Source organism: Grampus griseus (genome assembly GCF_964374135.1).
Source record: "Grampus griseus genome assembly, chromosome: 19".
Classification (NCBI taxonomy): Eukaryota; Metazoa; Chordata; class Mammalia; order Artiodactyla; family Delphinidae; genus Grampus; species Grampus griseus.
In genome coordinates this window covers 17,284,273-17,299,253 of record NC_139013.1, presented here as the reverse complement: position 1 = coordinate 17,299,253, position 14,981 = coordinate 17,284,273, and the positions used below count along the sequence as shown (strand labels likewise).

At 54.6% G+C, this 14,981-nt stretch overlaps 1 protein-coding gene across 2 annotated transcripts in view; it reads right to left on the bottom strand.

Moving 5' to 3' along the window:
• The window catches only part of PEPD (peptidase D), a 114,835-nt gene that overhangs the window by 65,470 nt on the left and 34,384 nt on the right, over positions 1–14,981 (bottom strand). Inside the window, exons 7-9 of one of the 2 annotated variants that reach the window (XM_082676352.1) lie at positions 14,834–14,878; positions 4,542–4,617; positions 3,587–3,633 (exon numbers count right to left, since the gene is read on the bottom strand). In XM_082676352.1, the coding sequence (XP_082532478.1) occupies positions 3,587–3,633; positions 4,542–4,617; positions 14,834–14,878 (168 nt within the window). The remainder of the gene's footprint in view (positions 1–3,586; positions 3,634–4,541; positions 4,618–14,833; positions 14,879–14,981) is intronic. The other variant, XM_082676353.1, reaches the window with a different exon arrangement.

Here is a 14,981-nt window from a genome sequence, read left to right as displayed (position 1 = left end):
ACCTCCTGGGGAGCCCCCACCTGCTTTAGACATGATCTCATACTCCTACTTGGTTAAGAGAAGAATGCTGAAGTTCACAGCGGGAGAGAAGACAGGAAATAGTAGCTCAGGACATTTTCTTCTCTCTCCTGCCCATCCATCTAATCCGCCCACACGTATTTCCTGATACCAACTGTGGGGCAGACACTGCAGATTAACGAGATGGGGCCTCCGAGAGAAAGTTCCCAGGCTCCAAGGACACAGGCCACAAAACAGCATCCCAGGCTACCTGGGCAGTGACATGCCTGCGGGGACAGAGAAAGTGACGTCGGCCCCCTCACCACTACAGACGCCCCGGGCTCAGGCTGGCACTGGCAGTGGGTGATGCCCTCCTCAAATCTGGCCAGGGACACCTCAATGTCCCGGGAGGACCATCTTCCCACTGTCTCCAGGGGGTGACACCATCTGCCTCCCAGGGTCACCCCTCCTACCTGCCCTTCGGGAACAGACTCTGGCTCTTGTCCTCATCATCTCTGCCTCAGCTTTTAAAACCCCTCCCCACACTCCACCCCAGGAACCTCCCTGCTCTCAGGTCTCAGGGACCCAGAGATCAGATGGCCCCCCTGCCGGGCTGAGGGTGCGAGGGTAGCCACTGCTTCCCCCCTGTACCCCCTATGGCGAGCTGCAGGGTGGGCATGACGCACAGTAGGTGCACAACAGGGCACACACCTGGCACGTTGAGCTGGATTAATGCCACTCAGCGCCCTCAGGGCGGCTGCTTCTGGCCCAGAGCCTCAGGATCATTTCTCCGAGGGCCGCCCCTGGTCCACAGAGGAGGCAGCGGTGGGGCCAACCTGGGACGCAGGGTGGAGCGGAAGGCTGAGCAATTTGCAGACAAAAGTAAGATCTCCCCGGAGCTCAGCTCAACAAGAGGGTCTCCTCCAAACAACAGCCAACCGCAACGTGTAGACCCTGAATCCCAACTCATACAAACCAGTTCTAAAAAGATAGTTTTAGACAACATGAACTAGACATTTACAACATTAAGGATTACTGTTAACTTACTCAGACGTGATAAGGACACAGCGGTTACATGAAAAGGAAAACAATACCATCATCCGCTGAGACACCCACTGATGTATTTACAGGTAAAATGACACCATGTCTGGGGTTTGGTTTTAAATACTCCAGGAAAACAAAACCAAACAGAAAACCCTGATGGGGACTTCGACGTTCATTATACTCTTTGACGTGCGGGTGGTGGGTATTTGAAATTCGTCATTAAAAGAAAAAAAAAGACCTCTGTTACCTTGGGTTGGGAAGTAGGGAGCTGGGGGAGGTATGCTGAGTGACCAGCCCCTGGCCCAGAACTCACACCCAGGCTGATCTGGCTCTGGGACACCGAGGAGCTCCTGCCAGGAGCCACCTTCAGAGCTGGACTCCCCGCAGTTTCGGGCACAGTGCAGCAGTCAGCGTGGCTCCACACTGGAGCAAGCGAGTCCTGCTCCAGTTTCTCGGTCGTTTTATTTGAAGCATCAGCTGTGGGTCACTACGGGCCAATTCAGCTGGGAACAGGTTTCTGGGCCAGTGCCAATCTGAGGGACCCACTGCCCAGCCCACCTCCCTGGCAGCCCCGCAGAACTTCTCCTGTCCCAGGTTGGGGGTGGGGGCAAGGACCCGGGAATCCCAGAGCACGGAGGCAAGAGCTAGAGGGCTCTGCCCCTTCCCTCGTCCTCCTTGAGCTGAGCTGGGTCCTTGATGACTCATTCGTTCCATGCCCCCTCCTGGGCAGGCACAGCAGCGGGGCCTCCGAGGCCATGTTAACCTCTTACCTCCCAGGGTAAGGGGAAAGAAATATAGAGGCTCCCTGTTCAGGGCTCCTTTAAGGGTTATTAGACTTTGAGAAAAGCCGCCTACCCCCAAGCCATGTGATGGTGATTGTAAACGCCCAAGGTGCCCGCTGCCGACTCTGTCTGTACCTCGCCCTCACTCTGCACTGCTAAGGTGTGGAGGCAGAGCGGGCCCTGAGGGTACCTGGGGCAGACACGGGCCCTGCAAGGTGGGGAAGGGGCAGCGGCACCAAGCTCTGACAAGGCCAGGCAGGAAAGGGCAGCTCAGGGTGGAGGGTACAAGGTAAAACGCTTTTTCGTACTCACAACACTTCCGGTAGCAAATATGTAGGTTTTCCACACTAAGCAATTGTCCACTTCTCTGCGGACACCTTCTGACACTAAGTAACTGCCACAGTTAGTGCGGACCCCACAGGCTAAGGGCTCAGTCCCACGAAACTGCCCCCTCTTCAGGCACCAACCACAAGCCCAGGCCTCTTTACCTCTGACCCATCGGCCTTAAATCAGGGGTTCCCACAAAACCTAGCCTCGGGTTTCATAATTTGCTAGAACGGCTCGCAGACCTCAGGAGAGTGCTTTACTTACTGATATCACTTTATTAGGAAGAATACAACTCAGGAGGAGCCAAATGGAAGAGAGGCAGAGGGCAAGGTGTGGGGGAGGAGTGTGGAGCTGCCAAACCCTCTCCAGGGATGCCAGCCTCCCAGCACCTCCACGCGTTCACCAACCTAGACGCTTTCCAAACCCTTTGGTTTAGGGCTTATGCAAGGGCCATTACCTCCTTAGATACAGGATTGATTCAATCACTGGTCAGAACTCAATCTCCATCTCTACTCCTTCTCTTCTCCCAGGAGGTCGGGGCCTCCGAGAGGCCCTCATTAGCATAAACTCAAGTGCGGTGGAAAGGAGCTTATTATAAAGAACAACAGATGCTCCTCTATCAGGGAATTTCAAAGGTTTTACAAGCTCCGTGCCAGGAACTGGGGGCAGAGACCAAATACGCATTTCCTGTGATGTCACAGGGGGAGAACCGGCAGCTTCGGTGTCATCTCCCCACAGGGACTCCCACGCGGCGCAGTCACTGGTGACAGTCGGGAATGGGGGCTTCCTGCCCCGGGAGGTGGCCGGGAGGGGAGCCACTGGGGCAGTTTGGGTCTGACCCCAGGGCTTCTTCACGCTGTGGGCAGCAGCACGCTAACGGACCCCTGGGTCCTGGAGCGGGGCTGAGGAGCTGGCCAGCCCACACCCAGCACAGCAGGGCAGCCGTGGGAAGGCCCCGGGTGGCAACAGGCTCCCTGCAGCCTAACTGGAGCTGCAGGATGATGGAGCTCTCCAGAATGCTTTATGAGCCACTTAACCAACCCGCAACCCGGTCGTCCGAGCACAGCAGACATAATGGCAGTGTTTACACATAAAAACGGCAAAAGCTGTTTTACTAGCGGCTCTCAGAGTCTCCATAGCAGCTGTTTGGTAGCTTCCTGCAAATTGCAGCAACAAAGTCCACGAGTGGAATGATGGGGCACTAAACGACCCTGAAAAGTAATCAAAGACCATTACCATCCAACACTCTGCCAGGAGCCGGGGAGGTGGCCACAGTCGGAAGAAAAATCCTCTCTGCCCACGCCGCCGAAGCCCTACTCCTAATCCCCGCTCAACCCGTGTGCCAGGCTGCCGCGCCTCATCTGTTACTTGCTCGGCGAACGTAAATTACTGTTTTTTACATTTTAATCTTTACCCAGAGAAACACAGCAGCTTACCTTTCCATCTCATATTCTTTCATTCCCACTTTTACAGCCTTCATTACCTGGAGGATGGATATTAAGCAAAGACATTTGTATTAAGGAGATAAGTAACACCACCTTATACATAATGTATAGCATTTTTTCAAAAGAATCTCTTCTTTAAAAAAAAAAAAAAGAATGATACACGCACACAGTGGTGCAGAAATGTGACAAATTAGAACTTTTTTAAAGCTCCAAAGTCATACAGTTTATTTAAACCACTCCGGAGCACTTCTGTTCAGAAGTCGATAAACACCTTGGGAGGCAAGTGAAGACTTAGCCAAGACGTGTTTGGTGAATACTTAATGCTCAGAAGCCTATGACAACTATCCTAAGAGGTTTCCTTCCTTATAAAACACAGAGAAAATGAACTCGGAGAAGAGATTGTGTTGCCCCCAATGACCCCCATCTGTCTCCTGACGCAACACTGCAATGTCAGTAAGCAGGTACTGGGCTATCCCAGTGGCCTGGACCCATTTCAAAAAATAAACTTCCTTATTTGCTTCTGCTCCTCAGGTAAAGTGGGAAGGTTTGGGAAAGAACCAGGTGAGGGTGTTTTCAAAACCTGGGTGATAGTAATAAACGTGCTTGAATCTTGGTTAAGGACCACAGATTCTTTCAAAGGAACTGGGACTGCCAGAACGCGAGGAGGGAAAGCTCTACTGTCCTGGAAGTCGGGACTTCTTGCTGGGAAGTTCCCTGAGGGTGGGTACCTTAAGGTGAGGACAGGCCTTCCCTGCCCTGTCCCCGCTGGGGAACAGTAAACAACCAGCACTGTATCTTGGGTCTGCAGTGACACTTCCTGCCGGCTGGGGACCAGCGCCCCCCCAAGACCGTCCACCTCGACACCGCCGTCTTGCCCTACACAGAGCAATGCTGCTTCCCCAGCCCACCCAGAACGGCAGGTCCAGTGAGCCAGCGCCCAGCTTACCTCCTGGTGGGCCTCGCTGGAAATTTTATTGGTGTAGCGCAAAACCTCCAGCTCCATGTCTGTCTTGAAGACCCGGCTGCAGAAAGGAGAAAAACGAAGCAGCAAGTCAGCGACTTCCAGCAGGAGCTGGCAGACACCTCCAGGGAAACCTCCACACCCTGCACAGCCTGGGAAGGAGCCCAGGGCTGCAGACGGGCCGCCTGAGCAGAGGATGGGGGCAGGATGGGCCCCCAAGCCCCGGGAGTGATGAGCTACACTAAGCATGGCCCATCCCAACCCAACGCCAGCCTCAGGAGTGCAGGCTGTTTCCAGTTACAAGATCGGGAAGCCGCTGTGGGTGGCAGAAACCCAGATTCTGTAGCCGGACACACGGTGCCTCACTGAGACTCAGTTTCCTCATCCACTAAATGGGGATACAATCCACATGGCAAGGCTGCTGGACCTCAATCTTAAGTGTGCTGACTCCCAGGGCTCTGCCCAGATGGCTGAAGAGTTCTCCCATTTCCCCCCACCACACCCACCTGTCCAGGCAGCCTTGGAAAGTGACTCAGGCCCCCTGCGTGAGATAGGGTCAAGCTGGGAATGGGGATGGAGCGGTGCAAACAACAGACCCTGCCATCCTTTCAAGGCTCTGCTGCACCTCCTGCCAGCTGGACTCCAGGGGGGTACTGGGGTTCTCGCAATAAGCTCATGTTAATTTGCCCAGAATTGGTTAGGTTTCTGGTCCTTGCAATCAATCTCAACCCCAAGGAAGCCTCCCGTAGAGAAGCTAAATAAATATTCTTTTTCTACTTCTACCCATTTCAAATAAGCACCTCCAGCTCACGGCGTGTAAGTGGCAGTGGGCCCAGTCCTTAAGCGCATGGAGTCCTCAGTGAATCCCTCATGGCTGATGCTGCTCCCTTTGTGAAGGTGACCTGCCTTCACCAAAGCCCCCTCAAGATCGGCAAAGCGGAGTGTCACGATGGCAGATCAGCGCCTGCCCCTCCGTCCACAGCGCACCCCTCGTCCAGCCACTGTCCACCTCTGAGGCCTGACGGTCCTGAGCCAGCCTCAGACGAGGCGTCTGAGGATGGCAGGGAAGGCGCTCCCACCTGCACCAGAGGCAGCTATGATGCCTACGTGGGACAGCCAGCCATTCGTCGCTGGGAGGGGAGGAAGGCATCGTACAGCACAGGGACACCTTCCAGGGGATGTAGGAAAGACAAAGCCCCAATCCACTGAGCCTGTCTCCAGATGAACATGCCTGCTTTTTGCTGGGGCAGACCCTGAAGCCTAAGTTTGCTCTTTACCATCATAAAGGTGCTCTGGCTCCACCTCGGGGCGCTGGGAGCAGTTCTACCCCCCGGAGGGTGTGGTCCAAATCCACTCACAGATAACCTAGCGGCCCCTGACGCTTCCTTCCTGCCCTGCTCCGCACCAGCCCAAGGATCTGTGAGCTGGGAGCGGGTCTCTCTATTCTCCGACGTGGTGACGGTGACGACCAGAGTGACAACACAGGTGGGAACCAGGCCCAGGCTACAACCGCCTCTGACCCCCTGCCTCTCTCTTCAGCCTAGAGCCCTGCTCCAGCCCTCTAGCCACCACTCCAGACAACACTTTAGACCCCCTAGGACTTGTGCCCTTCGATCCACACAGGTTCGGCCGAACGCCCGCAAGGGATGAACCAAAGCCCAGGCCTGTGTGTGCAGGACACGGGGGCTGAGGGGGAAAGCACTCAGCTGGGCGGACGGCACAGCAAGCTGCCACCTGCCTCCACACACCCCAGCTCTGCCGGGAGTCACAGGGGGAGCGTGCAGGCTCCTCTCAACTTCCTCCACCCCGGGGCCCTCCCAGGGCTCCCTGTCACATGAACGAACTCATCCCCTACTTCCTGGAGAACACAGAAGCCAGCAGGTGGGTGTACTCTCACCTCTTCTCCAAACTCCCAAGCCTTCCCCACCCCCATCCTCCCCTCTCTCCCCGCCTACGAGGGAAGGGGTGCCCTCTTGTCAGTGAGGCTCAGCCCCCCAACACACACACATGGGCTCAGATCCCAGCCCCCAAGCGCCTCTGTGCACCTGCCACTCTTACTGGAAGCTCCATGACCACTCACTTCCCCGTCCAGCCAAGCCTTCCCCCCACCACCCAGCCACGTTTCCAGAAAGGACACCCTGACAGTCCTTGCCTCCGGAGAGGAGGGACAGCAGCTTTTACGAACCTCCTCCCCATCTTCTCACTAACCTTCTCCCCTCCCCTCTTCTCCCTTCAGCCCCTGCCACTCTGCCAGCACTGCCTCACCAACAACCCCCAGGGTGCCAAACCCAGAGGCATTCCGTGACCTCCCGCGACGCCTGCCTCTGCTGGCATGTGCTTGGCTGCTTCCCCTCCTCCAGCTCTGACAGGCCCTCCCCTCCCTGCCCCCCAGCCTTGCCGCTGCACCTGCCCCCAAAGCCCCAGCTCCGGCACAGGCCTCTCAGCTGCGTCGCACCTGCAGGACCCCCCCAGGCACCTCCAGCTCAGCAGGACAGAGACTCCCACCCTTCCGCAGGCTCCCATCTCCAGCCACACCTCCCCACCTCCCACTGCTTAATGCAGACACCTGGGCACCTCCCTCTCATCCATCCATCACTCCCACATCCAACCGACGACCAAGGGCGGCAATTCCACCTCCACAACCTCTCACGCCTCCCCTTTCTCTCTCTCCGTCCAGACCCCACTCTCTCCAGCCTGGACATCCTCTCCTGGCTCTTCTGGCCTCCAGCCCTGTCTGCTCCCCAACCACAGCTGTGGCTCTTCGGGCAATGCAAACCAGACCAGGCTTCCCTGGCTTCAAACCTTTAGTAGCCTCTAGATGTCGTCCAGATGAAGTTAAAACTCTATCCAGCGGCCAGGAGGCTCTCTAGGCCACACCCTGCCTGTCTCCACCACGTACCCCCTCACCCCCGACAGAGACTCCTCTGCCTGGAACCGGCTCCTGCAAATTCATCCTCTAGCCCCTTTCTCAGAAAGCAGGGAAGGGCTCCCTCCAGCCCCCTACCAGGCTAAATCCCTCCCTCTATTCCCTGGGCAGTCTATGTGAATCCTCAGTAAGCTATCACGCTTGTAATTTCCTTTTCATTTAAGTCTCCCCCTAAAAGCCCACAGCCCTGGGGGGCAGCGTCCCAGGGCTACAACACTGCCTGGCCCAGAGCAGACACACCGTAACTACAGGTTAGGAACAGTACCTGGGCATTGCAGCAAAGCTGGGAAACATCTTCCTTCCAACCAGGAGACAGAATGGTTCATCTCAAAAAGAAAAGGAGGCCTCCTCCAACCCCGCCCTCCCTGGGCTGTTCACCAGGTCATCGTGGGATGTCGCACAGCCTGGCAGGCCCCAGTCAGGACAGGGCGTGGGGAACAGCCTCCCCAGGCCTCAGCAGTCCAAACTCCCACCACCACTGCCTCACCCCCAGCCACAAAGGCAGGAAGAGGCAGCCCCAGCCGCAGAAGCCCACTCCACAGGCTCTCCACTCGCCTCCTCCCTGCCCCGTAGGCACCCTCAGTCTTGAAAAGAGCCGGAAGAAAGACTCCATCAGGGCTTCCCTGGTGGCGCAGTGGTTGAGAGTCCGCCTGCCGATGCAGGGGACACGGGTTCATGCCCCGGTCCGGGAAGATCCCACATGCCGCGGAGCGGCTGGGCCCGTGCGCCGTGGCCGGACCATGCTCCCTGCCTATCAGAGATGATCAGCATGTTGGGCCACCAAGGCCCAGAGTCCTGCTTTCTTTCCTAATTTCACTTTGGGGAAGATGACAAACTAGGCCTCTAGCTGGTTGCCTCAGGACTTACTTTTTTTAGTCATGTTAAAAAAAAAAGAAGAAAAAATCTAACTGAACCAGGGCAAAGGCAGTTCTCCAGTGAAGCCGGCCTGGCTGAGCACTGGCGTGGCCCAGTTGAACCCAAGCCTTAAGGGCCCTGAAAGTAAAGGCTGCTGTGTGCCGGCTCACCCAACCGTCCACAGGGCACTCTGGGGCTGAAGTCTCGCCCCAGTGCCAGGCGTCCCTGCCTGGCCCCGTTATCTCCACAACACAAGCACCAGAAACCGTTTTTAAGATCACAGCAGAAAACAGTAAGACTTTCCGGCATTCTGCACAGTTTCTCCTCATCTGCAGGAAGAATTCACCGCCCTGAATCTGAGGAGGCTATTTCCTTTACTCCCAAGCACAAAAAGGCACGGTAGGGGGATTCTGCTGCGGTGCAGCCTCTGTAGGCCCAGTCGCCTTGGAGTGAGGGATTCTGGGTGTCACACTCAGCCCCCGCTTTGTCCAGCCCAAGGACATGTGGGGTGGTGGTTAGAAATATCATCTGCAAGGCTTCTATCCCCAGGGGAGGACGAAGGTCACCTCCTCCAGGAAGCATCAGAGGACCAAGGCTCAGGACAGGACAGCACTGATGCCACTTAAGACGTCTGCACAGGATTCCCCTGGTGGTGCAGTGGTTAAGAATCCACCTGCCAATGCAGGGGACACGGGTTTGAGCCCTCGTCTGGGAAGCAGCTAAGCCCACGAGCCACAACTACTGGGTCCACGTGCCACAATTACTGAAGCCTGCCCGCCTAGAGCCCGTGCTCCGCAACAAGAGAAGCCACCACAATGAGAAGCCCCTGCACTGCAATGAAGGGTAGCCTCTGCTCGCCACAACTAGACAAAGCCCGTGCGCAGCAACGAAGACCCAGAACAGCCAAAAATAAAAGGTAATTAATTAATTAAAAAAAAAAAAGACATCTGGGCAGAAGGCAACTCAGGCTCTTCCGGCAGCAAGAGGAGGTGCCCGACGTGTGCAGGACCTGAGGCAGAGTCCCCAGCTCATGGCCAGGCCTGTGAGCATCACCACATCAAGGGGGCTGCTCAGGGAGAAAGGCAGCACCACGGGCAGGGGGGCGGGGGTGAAGGCACAGAGTCCCCTGCTACTGGCCTGAAATGACAAAGACTGGACCAAGCTGAGATTCGTGTGTGCAATCTTTTTCTTCCTGAAATATTCACAGGTCACAAAACTGCCTCTGGGCACTAAATGAAGGATTAAGGCATCAATTAAGTGAGGTCTGAATGCTCCACTGATTAAAGTAGTAGCAAGACAGGATGAAGTATTTCCAGAATCAGTCTCTAGGCATCAAAGTGCCACAGTGTTGCACAAAACCCATTTGAAGGGACAGGAATTCCATCTCTCCCGGAGATGAACGTGCAGGGGCTTCTGCGGGAGAGGAGTGCGGGAATTCCATACCGCATGACCCCCATGGCCGTTCCTTCCGTACCCTGTGAGCCAGGGATTCAAAGGGTAAAATCCCAGCACAACAGAAGGGACAGAAAGGAAAGAGCTGGTTGGGATTACATATCCTCGGGAAGCTCAATCCATAAGTCCTCTCAGAGAAACCAGGGCCAGGAAGAAAACAGTGGTTCAGCCCGTGGTAAGCTGAGTGTGCCTGAGACCTGACCGGGGCCAGGCAGTCGTGAGCCACGTGCAGGGAGAGCTGGGACCAGGGCCTGACTGTTCCCACATCCTGGGTCCAGCCTCCCGGTGCACAGTAAGCCAGGTTCTCCCCACTACTCTCAGGTCCCCACTTTCCACTTGGCTTTCTCGTTGACTTAGGGTTAAATGCCTGTTCACCGGGAGACAAAGACAGCAAGCCTACTGGAACACTTTTCATATACACACCAAGAATCTTAGTCATCATCTAGGTACCTTTTCTAATTTGGGACACATTACCCCGGATGCAGGATCCTGGTGCGTGTCTGCCCCAAATCATCCACCCCTCACCGTCTCCCATGCACAGAAAGGCAGGGGAACGGCAATAGACAGCTTACCTCGCTGCCTGATGAATACACGCAGGCCACCTCCGCCCCGTGTACCTAACAGCTCTAACCCTGGCATGACACCGACTCAAGTTAACACGGCCTCACTTAAAACCCGAGAAGGCGCGTGGCAACGGCTGACGTGCTTGCTTTTCTGTGAGGCTTCCAGAGGTGCTTAACTGAAATCCACAGTGCCGAGCTATTAGACAGCACAGAGGTATCTCCTTTTATTTCCTACCCCACCTTCAGATCAATTTAATCATCTGCTGAACAGGAATGCAGAACCACAGACTAAATTATGGAAGTGAGATACGCCTGCTCTTATTAAGTTTCAACTTTTGACCTCCACGTTCAAACTGCAAGACCTAGCACAAGGAAAGAAATGATCAGCTATGATCTCATGTTTGTGGGGAAGAAGAGTAGGATTAGAGAGGAATTTACAGAAAATCAGAAAGGTACTGCTTGAGAGAATGGAAAACAATAAAGCCGTCACCGAAAGGAAATGAATGACACCCAAACACAAACGAGAAGTGAAGCCTCCCCTGTGCTGGGAGAGGCTGCCTGTGGCCTCCTAATCAGACAGGCTCTGGGAAGGATCCCAAACCCCCAGCTCAGCCGCCACCTGGGAGCTGGGGTACGTGTGGGTGGCAGGGGGTGCTGGGGGAGGCTTAGCTGCACGTCCCCAGGCCCTCCACCCCACCACACCCTGGCCTCCACGAGATCTCTTCTGTGGGTTCTGAGCAGGTTGGATGGCCAAGAATGAACCAAGAGAGAGTCTGACACGCAGGCAGCACCCCCCACTCCTCAGGGTACTCCTCAGAGCCACATGGGGCAGCATCAGAGCCTGGAACCATTGGCCTGGGCTCAGCTCCTGGCTTTTTCTTGGTCAAATCACTTTCCTGTGCCTCAGTTTGCTCACCTGTAACATGGGGATAATCAGAGTCCTACCTTATAACATAAATAAAATACCTCTTTAAATAAGGTGACGTGTGTCAAGTGCTTAGCATAGCACCTTGCATAAAGGAAGTCTCAAAAGGTGACAGCATGATTACTAGGATGTGCTGTCACTTGACTTCTGCTCTCACTCAATCCTTGAGCCATCCACCAAGGGAGACCACGACCACTCTGCAGGTGTGGAAACTGAGGCTTGCTGTTATACACTGAACACTGCGTTGCCCCCAAATTCACAGGTTGATACCTATCCCCAGTGTGATAGTATCTGGAGGCAGGATCTTTGGGGGGTGCTTAGGTCATGAGGGTGGAACCCTCATGAATGGGATTGGTACCCTTATAAAAGAGACCCTAGAGAATTCCCTCACCCCTTCTGCCATCTGAGGACACAGAAAGAAGACGGCCGTCTATGAACCAGAAAGTGGGTCCTCACCTTGGCCTTGGACCTCCCAGCCTCCAGAACTGTGAGAAATGAATTTCTGCTGCTCATAAGCCACCCGCTCTATGGTAATTGTTAGACAGCATGAATCTTCACGTCCATGCTGTGAGTTAGGCATTACTACGTCCCCATTTTATAGATGAAGAAGCTGAGGCTCAGAGAAGTTAAGTGACTTCCCGAGGTGGGTGGGCTGGGGTGAGAATTTGGATATGCCCAACTGGATAGTTTTTCCATTACCCCAGGTAACTTCTCTCCACGGGCCGAGAGGGGGGCGTTGGAAAATGCATCCAGGACAGGGGCCCAAAGATACATCAATGAGCCATAATTTAATACCATGGAAACCCAGTCTCTCCTGTAAATGAGGGGCCTGCCCGCCATTCCACCCAGAATCCTTCCTTCAGTTCCCAGAGGAGGGCGATGACGGTGACTCACGTGGCTCCCACCGAGAATGACGGCAGTCACTACAGAGGCCAGAACACACGCTGCTAAAACACACCCCTGAGGCAGTAAGGACAATGTGACATTTCTAAAACAGTTCTACTGCCATCAAATGCCAAATAAGTCCTTTCTGCTGCTGGCTTTAATAAAACTGGGAAGTATCTTATTAACGCAGCATCTACCTCAGTGCCTTGGAAATGTCACCAGAATTAAAGCATGCTCGTCCCAAAGTGACGAACTAATGGCTTGTCCCTCAGGAGATGCTGGGGCGCACAACCCAGCCCTGGTCTCCAAAGCACTCAGAATGTAAGCGGCCACAAGGGATGCCACATCTGGGACACAGGTGGACGCGGTCCCTGAGTATCCAGGGTTTATTCTTCTGCCAGCTGGGGGCTATGGAAGGGCCAGGCATTTGTTACTTCATCAAAACAAGAAGAGGTGGCTGTGAACTGGAAGGACACAAGCCCCCACGCTCACAGTGTGCGGCCAGGATGGGCACCGGGTCAGGGCTGCCGACAGAGCTGCCGGCCCGCCCACCCTCCAGCTCTCGCGAGGGTCAGTATCGATGCCTGTCGACAGCCCTCAGATCTTCGCCTCTGGCCCAGCCTCTCTCCCGCCGGCACCTGCCTCAAACTCAACACACCACAGCAGTCCCTCACCTGCCAGAGCACCTGCCCCATCTTGGTGACATACCACCCAGCTGTTCAGGACAAGAACAGAGTCACATTCAACTCCACCCTTCACTCAGGCGTCAAGGCCGGTTCCTCCCAGGAGCGTTCCCCTTGACTGCCCCTTACTCTCAACTCCGTCACCCACCCCTCCACAGCCACCTGGACCCTGCAGCAGCCTCCTAACTGGCAGCCTGCTCCCACTCCTGCCCCACAGCTTTAAAAAACGCTAACCTGGGCTTCCCTGGTGGCTCAGTGGTTAAGAATCTGCCTGCCAATGCAGGCGACATGGGTTCAAGCCCTGGCCCTGGAAGATCCCACATGCCGCGGAGCAACTAAGCCCATGCGCCACAACTACCGAACCCACATGCCACAACTAGTGAAGCCCATGCGCCTAGAGCCCATGCTCCACAAGAGAAGCCACAACAATGAGAAGCCCGCGCACCACAACGAAGAGTAGCCCCCGCTTTCCGCAACTAGAGAAAGCCCGTGCGCAGCAACGAAGACCCAACAAAGCCAAACATTTTTAAAAAACAAAAAACAACAACAAAAAAGCAAGCCTGATCCTACCATTCTCCTGCCTAAATCCTTGAAGGTTTCCCCTGGTTCCCATTTCTCTCAAGACAAAGTCCAGGCAGACACCACGGCCCACCCGGCCCCTGCCCGTCTCTCTAACCAACCTCAGGGGCCACTTCCGCAGTGTGTGGCTCTAGTCTGGCCACACAAAGCCACCAACCTTTCTTGTCTCCAGCCTTTGAACAAGTGGCCCCTTGGCCTGGATCACACTCTCCTTCTCCCCTCTCTGCGCTTCCCCCAAACTCAACGGCTGACTCATCCTCGTCCTCAGGCCACAGTGTTCCCAAGTGCTTCAAGACAGGTGAGCAAGGTCTCCCAACTAGACAGGGAACCTGATGCATGGCCTTAGGATCAGATGTGAGGAGTCCACACGCCTCCCAGTCAGGGGATGACACAACCAAAGCCCTGCCTCTCCGCTCTCCTACATTCAGAATAAGTGCAGCCATACAACAAATAAAACACGTTTTAGTGCTATAAAAGAGCAACTCGAGGACTTCCCTGGTGGTGCAGCGGTTAAGAATCCGCCTGCCAACGCAGGGAACACGGGTTCGAGCCCTGGTCCGGGAAGATCCCACATGCTGCAGAGCAACTAAGCCCGTGCGCCACAACTACTGAGCCCGCGCTCTAGAGCCCGCGAGCCACAACTACTGAGCCCGTGTGCCACAACTACTGAAGCCCGCGCACCTAGAGCCTGTGCTCTGCAATAAGAGAAGCCACCACAATGAGGAGCCCGCACACCTCAACGAAGAGTAGCCCCCGCTCGCCACAACTAGACAAGCCCGTGTGCAGCAACGAAGACCCAACGCAGACAAAAATAAATCAATAAAATAAATAAATTTTATAAATAAATAAGTTAAAAAAACCCAAACAACTCGATGGCTTAGGAAGAAAACTGGCAGCACATCGGTGGAGGGTCTCTTCAAGGGCCCACAGAGGCACCTCGCCCTGCTGTGAACCAGCAGAAAACACACTGCAGGTAGGGCTATCAGTACCAGCAGAAAAAGAGAGCAGGCAACATAAGACACGTAAAAAGGATGCCAACTAGTCGTGACATATGCGTGACATGAGGAAAACATGTTTACCTTTCTGGTAATAGGATCATGTATGGTGTTTATTTTTATTCTTTTTCACTATCTACTTTAACTGAGCTATATACGTTTGGCTCATTTATGGTAAGATTTCTTTTAAAAACTCCTAAAGAAAAAGAGAAATTTAACTGACATTTGAGTGACGTGTGCCCTTTTGGAAAAACAGACCAACTGACAAACAAAAAATACAAAACAGAAGAGGCTGAGAGAAGAGTTCTAGGGACCAGATTGTCTGAGGTGCTCTCGGAGAGGGAGTGGGCGGGAACAGCAGGGTCTCTCACCTTCCTGGGCTGAGCTCAACAAACAGCCACAAGCCATACTCACCATTCCACAATCTCCGGATGAAGAATGGTGTTGTTGACATTGAACCTACAGAAAGAAAACAAGTCAAGTCCATTAGTTCAATGGTCTATCATCTCCCAGCAAGAAATACTTCATTCAAGACATACCAAGAGAAAGCCTGACCAAGAGA